The sequence below is a fragment of the Mus pahari genome, chromosome 3 (assembly GCF_900095145.1).
Source record: "Mus pahari chromosome 3, PAHARI_EIJ_v1.1, whole genome shotgun sequence".
Taxonomy (NCBI): Eukaryota; Metazoa; Chordata; class Mammalia; order Rodentia; family Muridae; genus Mus; species Mus pahari.
Genome location: NC_034592.1, coordinates 74,229,686 through 74,235,176, shown reverse-complemented (window position 1 = coordinate 74,235,176; position 5,491 = coordinate 74,229,686). Strand labels below are relative to the sequence as shown.

Sequence of the window (5,491 nt, the reverse complement as noted above, 5' to 3'; positions counted from 1 at the left end):
AAAGGAATATCTTAGTTCTGAAAGACTATTTTCTTAAAGGAGAAAGAATATGTGTGGCCATGAAAGCTGCCAAGAAGAAGTTACTTCAGTGCTTTGGTGCATAAACAAGAACTCTAGTTTATAGGGTAAGAGGAAGAAGTTACAAGGTGCATGATTTCATTCTATGTGGATCATAAGCATCCTCCCAGAATTGTCTTATGCTGAACTACCCTTTCATGCAAACTGCATAAAGAGTGACTACGGAAAACCCCACATGGGTTTTGGTATATAATTTATTTTAAGGCATAAACTCTTTTGTGTAAAAATATGCTTGGTAAGAATAAAATCTTCAGGTATGAAATTTCTTCTGTAAATCAAGTCACTCAAACATCTTAAGTTCTTATGTAGAGTATGAGTGTAAGTCATTTACATATGTGGTATTTCAAACACAAGATTAGAGTTCTTGGAGCTATCAAATAACACACATGAACATATTTTGCACAAAAAAGATATTTGAGTGTGAAATTTTTACTATGACCTTTGGTGATTTGGGCAGTAATTTCTCACTCATATTTCTCTATTAGAATAGAGAATTAGCATGTATGAAAAAAAACTACCTAGTTAAGATGAATTAAAGTACATGTTTTGATCTATCAATGCAAATCAATCATGTGGTATGATATAAATATACTGTAGTTACTTCATTACAATATATTCATTTAGTAAATTCTTAAATTTCCCGATAGGTTTGCAATACATTTCCAGGTCTGATTGATTATTGTCCAGGAAGTCATAACCATTTTTTTGAAAATTATGCTTATATTAAAAATTTCCTTTTGGAGAAAATAAAAGAACATGAAGAATCATTGGATGTTACAATTCCTCGGGACTTTATTGATTATTTCCTAATTAATGGAGGCAAGGTAAAGTGTTTATATACATTTATACAGTTACTAAATTGATCAATTTCTTTACAGTACACTGAATACTCACTAATTTCAAATGATTTCTAAAATCATAATACCATGTGGAAAACAATTTAGTAATTATTATTTTGTTTGAGTATGAATGGAAGAAATAGAATTAATCTGTTAATTGACAGTGGTTTTTAAATTACAAACAAAAGAGAGAATTTAAAATCATCTTCTAAGTAGAAAGGCCACAGAAAAGGCATGAAACAAATTCCAACTTACTCATACATCATGAACTGTCCTATCTTTCCATGAGCACAGATATCATCATACCACAGTGATGGATCACTAACATATCCTACAGGTTAAACTTGATAGTGACTTACTTATACTGATGTACAGGGGATCTTGAAAGGACTGAATGATGTAGGGAGAGGTGTGCCTTGGTAAGAGTGGGTGGATGAAAGAGTAAAGCTTTGAATATAATCCCCAATTAATTTGACTCAGTGGGGATTGAGACGGGAATTATTTGTGCTGTCAGGATTAATTGTTGGTATTGTGTAATTTAGGAAAAACAGTTTCCCTACAGTTTCTGAGGTATTCTCACTGAAAAAAGCAATCAGTGAGAAATATCCATGATTATTGGAGAGAATCATTTCTGCTCCATTTATCTCTCTTTATATCCTTTGCTAGCAGTCCAGTTCACATGCATTCTTTCCTGAAACGTTTTAGCAGTATTTAAAATGTGAGCTCCTCAATGTCAGTACTCATTTTGCCAGACTGCTTGACCATTCTGGATGCTTTAGATTTCCATTTGAATTTTAAGATATTTTAACGCTTTCTACAAAGCAGCCAGTGGTTACTCATACAAAAATTGCACTTAATCTCTCAATCATTTTAAAGAGTTGTTCAACTTTTAAAACAGCGATAAAACTAACATATTGTGCTAATAAGTGTATTTTGAATGCACTGTAGTATTATTTTGTTTTGTTTTGTTTTTTCATTTAAGAACATCTTATTCCAAATAGTGCTGAAATTCTATAAGAAATATAAAGGTATTCAAACAAAAAATATAGCATTACTTTTTCATTACTATTCCTTTTTTTGTAGTACTATTTAATTCATTTAGAAATAGTGCATCTACCAAGTATCTAGTTTCAAGATGCTGTCTCATTCTCCAAAACATAGCACAGTAATTAACAACTACTCCTCAACCTCCACCACATTATTAGTAACTGTTAGCATGATTTCTGTCCTCACAGTTTCCTCTGTCTCTGAGACTGAGTAAACGGACATCTAAACCAGCTCTTCATGTATGAGACTTTATTTTCTGTCTTCTTGCACTTGCATAAAATATTAGATGTTCCTGTAAGTGTACTTTGCTACCATACTTCCTATGTCTGTTACAGCAAATTTCATTTACAGGGTGAAAACCACAATGCAGATATTCATCATTCATGTATATTTGTGTTATTTCTATGTCTAACTTGCTAAGTAATTTATCTGGGAATATCTGTGTGCATGATTTTTGACATCATGTTTTCATTTTCTGTGTGCATATATCCAATAACTGTGGTTTATAATTCAAATGGTAATTTCATATTTATCTTTGTAAAGAACTGCTGTAATTTTCAAAAGACAATATAAAATTTAATAGATAAAAGATCCTTTTTTTTTAAGCTATATTTCTTGTGTGAGGCAGTTTAATCTACACATCAGTCTGTGCATATCTAGAAATCTAAGTGCTTTGCGTCTTTATACTGATCTGTGGGCCAACACTGCAACACTTTCATTTTTGTAGTCTGTCGTAAGTTTCCACATTTGGGGAATATTCTCTACAGTTTCATTTGAATCTGTGGATTATATTTCTGCTTTAACTTTATTTTAGTTGGGAGTAATTATTTAGATTACTTTGAGGAATATTTCCATTACTTGAAAACAAATTCAATTTCAAATTCATGTTCATGAGCAATTTTCCCCCTACTATTACAGTTTTTGTTTCTTAGTATCAGAAGTGGTTTAAAGTGTACATGTTTCATGTCTTTGATTAGGATATCTTATGTCTTTTTTCCACTACTATAAATGTGATTATATCTTCGATTTCATTTTAGTTCACTAATTTCTATTGTAGAGAATCATAACTAAGTTTAATTTTTAACCTTGAAATTATGCTGACACAATTTACTAGTATTAGGGTTTTTTTTTCCTATCATCTGATAGAGGACTAATATCCAATATTAACCCCTATTTTGATTTACATGGGATTTTTTATATATGCTTTGTTTGATATTGATGCACTTAATTTTATTGAGATTAGGTGAAGCTAACAATTCTCTTTACTGAAGAATATTTACACAGGGTGTGGTGGAACAAGCCTTTAATCCCAGCACTCCAGAGGGAGAGGCAGGCAGATTTCTGAGTTCGAGGCCAGCCTGGCCTACAAAGTGAGTTACAGGACAGCCAAGGCTATACAGATAAACCCTGTCTCAAAAACCAACAAAAAAATCTTAAAAAGGAATATTTACTTCTGTGGTCAATGGAATGTTCGAGTATAGGTTTTTAGGTTTAGATAATTTCCATTGTTCTACAAGTCATTTATTTCCAATCAATTCATTCTTTCTAGATGATCTGTATACAATTGAATATTATTTATGATTAATTTCATACTTTTATTGTAAAAGATGTTCATTAATCTTTGGGATATCTGCTTCATGTTTATTAAAGGTCACTGATTTGATGCAGATGCAATTACAATACTATTTTTTTTGTTGTTTTTTTTTTTGGTTGTTGTTTTGTTTTGTTTTGTTTCCATTTTTACTAGGTATTTACTGCATTTACATTTCAAATGCTATCCCCAAGTCCCATATACCCTCCCCCAACTCTGATCCCCTACATACCCACTCCTACTTCTTGTCCCTGGTGTCCCCCTGTACTGGGGCATATGAAGTTTGAAAGATCAAGGGGCCTCTCTTCCCAATGAAGGCTGACTAGGCTATCTTATGCTACATAAACAGCTAGAGACATGAGCTCTGGGGGTACTGGTTAGTTCATATTGTTGCTCCACCTATAGGGTTTCAGACCCCTTCAGCTCCTTGGGTACTTTCTCTAGCTCCTCCATTGGGGGCCCTGTGTTCCATCTGATAGCTGAGTGTGAGCATCCACTTCTGTGTTTGCCAAGCACTGGCATAGCCTCACAAGAGACATCTATTTCAGCATCCTTTCAGCAAAATCTTGCTGGCATGTGCAATACTGTCTGTGTTTGGTGGCTGATTATGGGATAGATGCCTGGGAGGGGCAGTTTCTGGAATGGTCCATCCTTATGTCTCAGCTCCAAATTTTATCTCTGTACCTCCTTCCATGGGTGTTTAGTTCCCACTTCCAAGAAGGAGAGACGTGTCCACATTTTGGTCTTTATTCTTCTTGAGTTTAATGAGTTTTACAAATTGTATATTGAGTATTCTAAGTTTCTAGGCTAATATCCACTTATCAGTGAGAGCATATCATGTGAGTTCTTTTGTGATTGGGTTACCTTACTCAAGATGAGATCCTCTAGAATGATCCATATGCATAAATTCATTGTTTTTAATACCTCAGTAGTACTCCATTGTGTAAATGTACCAAATTTTCTGTATCTATTCCTCTGTTGAGGGACATCTGGGTTCTTTCCAGCTTCTGGCTATTATAAATAAGGCTACTATGAACATAGTGGCACATGTGTTCTTATTACAAGTTGGAACATCTTCTGGATATATGCCTAGGAGAGGTATTGCTGGATCAACCGGTAGTACTATGTCCAATTTTCTGAGGAACCACCACATTGATTTCCGGAGTGGTTGTACAAGCTTGCTATCCCACCAGCAATGGAGGAGTGTTCCTCTTTCTCCACATCCTCGCCAGGATCTGCTGTCACTTGAATTTTTGATCTTATCCATTCTGAGTGGTGTGAAGTGGAATCTCAGGGTTGTTTTGATTTGCATTTCCNTGATGATTAAGGATGTTGAACATTTTTTCAGGTGCTTCTCAGCCATTCGATATTCCCCAGTTGAAAATTCTTTGTTTGGCTCTGTGCCCATTTTTAATGGGGTTATTTGGTTTTGTGGAGTTCGTCTTCTTGAGTTTTTTTATATATATTGGATATTAGTCCCCTATCTGATTTAGGATTGGTGAAGATCCTTTCCCAATCTGTTAGTGGCCTTTTTGTCTTCTTGACAGTGTCTTTTGCCTTACAGAAGATTTGCCATTTTATGAGGTCCCACATGTCAATTCTCGATCTTACCGCACAATCCATTGCTGTGCTTTTCAGGAATTTTTCCCCTGTGCCCATATTGTCGAGGCTTTAACCCCACATTCTCCTTTATAAGTTTCAGTGTTTCTAGTTTTATGTGGAGTTCCTTGATCCACTTAGACTTGACCTTATTAAAAGGAGATAAAAATGGATCAGTTCCCATTCTTCTACCTGATAACTGTCACTTGTGCCAAGACCATTTGTTGAAAATGCTGTCTTTTTTCCACTGGATGATTTTAGCTCCCTTGTCAAAAATCGAGTGACCATAGGTGTGTGGGTTCATTTCTGGGTCTTCAGTTCTATTCCATTGATCTAC

At 34.6% G+C, this 5,491-nt stretch overlaps 1 protein-coding gene across 1 annotated transcript in view; it reads left to right on the top strand.

Annotated features, from left to right (window-relative positions):
* Nucleotides 1–390: 390 nt before the first annotated feature.
* The window catches only part of LOC110317955 (cytochrome P450 2C50), a 22,713-nt gene continuing 17,612 nt past the window's right edge, over nucleotides 391–5,491 (top strand). Inside the window, exons 1-2 of the mRNA XM_029535745.1 lie at nucleotides 391–396; nucleotides 726–902. Coding sequence (XP_029391605.1) covers nucleotides 391–396; nucleotides 726–902 — 183 coding nt within the window. The remainder of the gene's footprint in view (nucleotides 397–725; nucleotides 903–5,491) is intronic.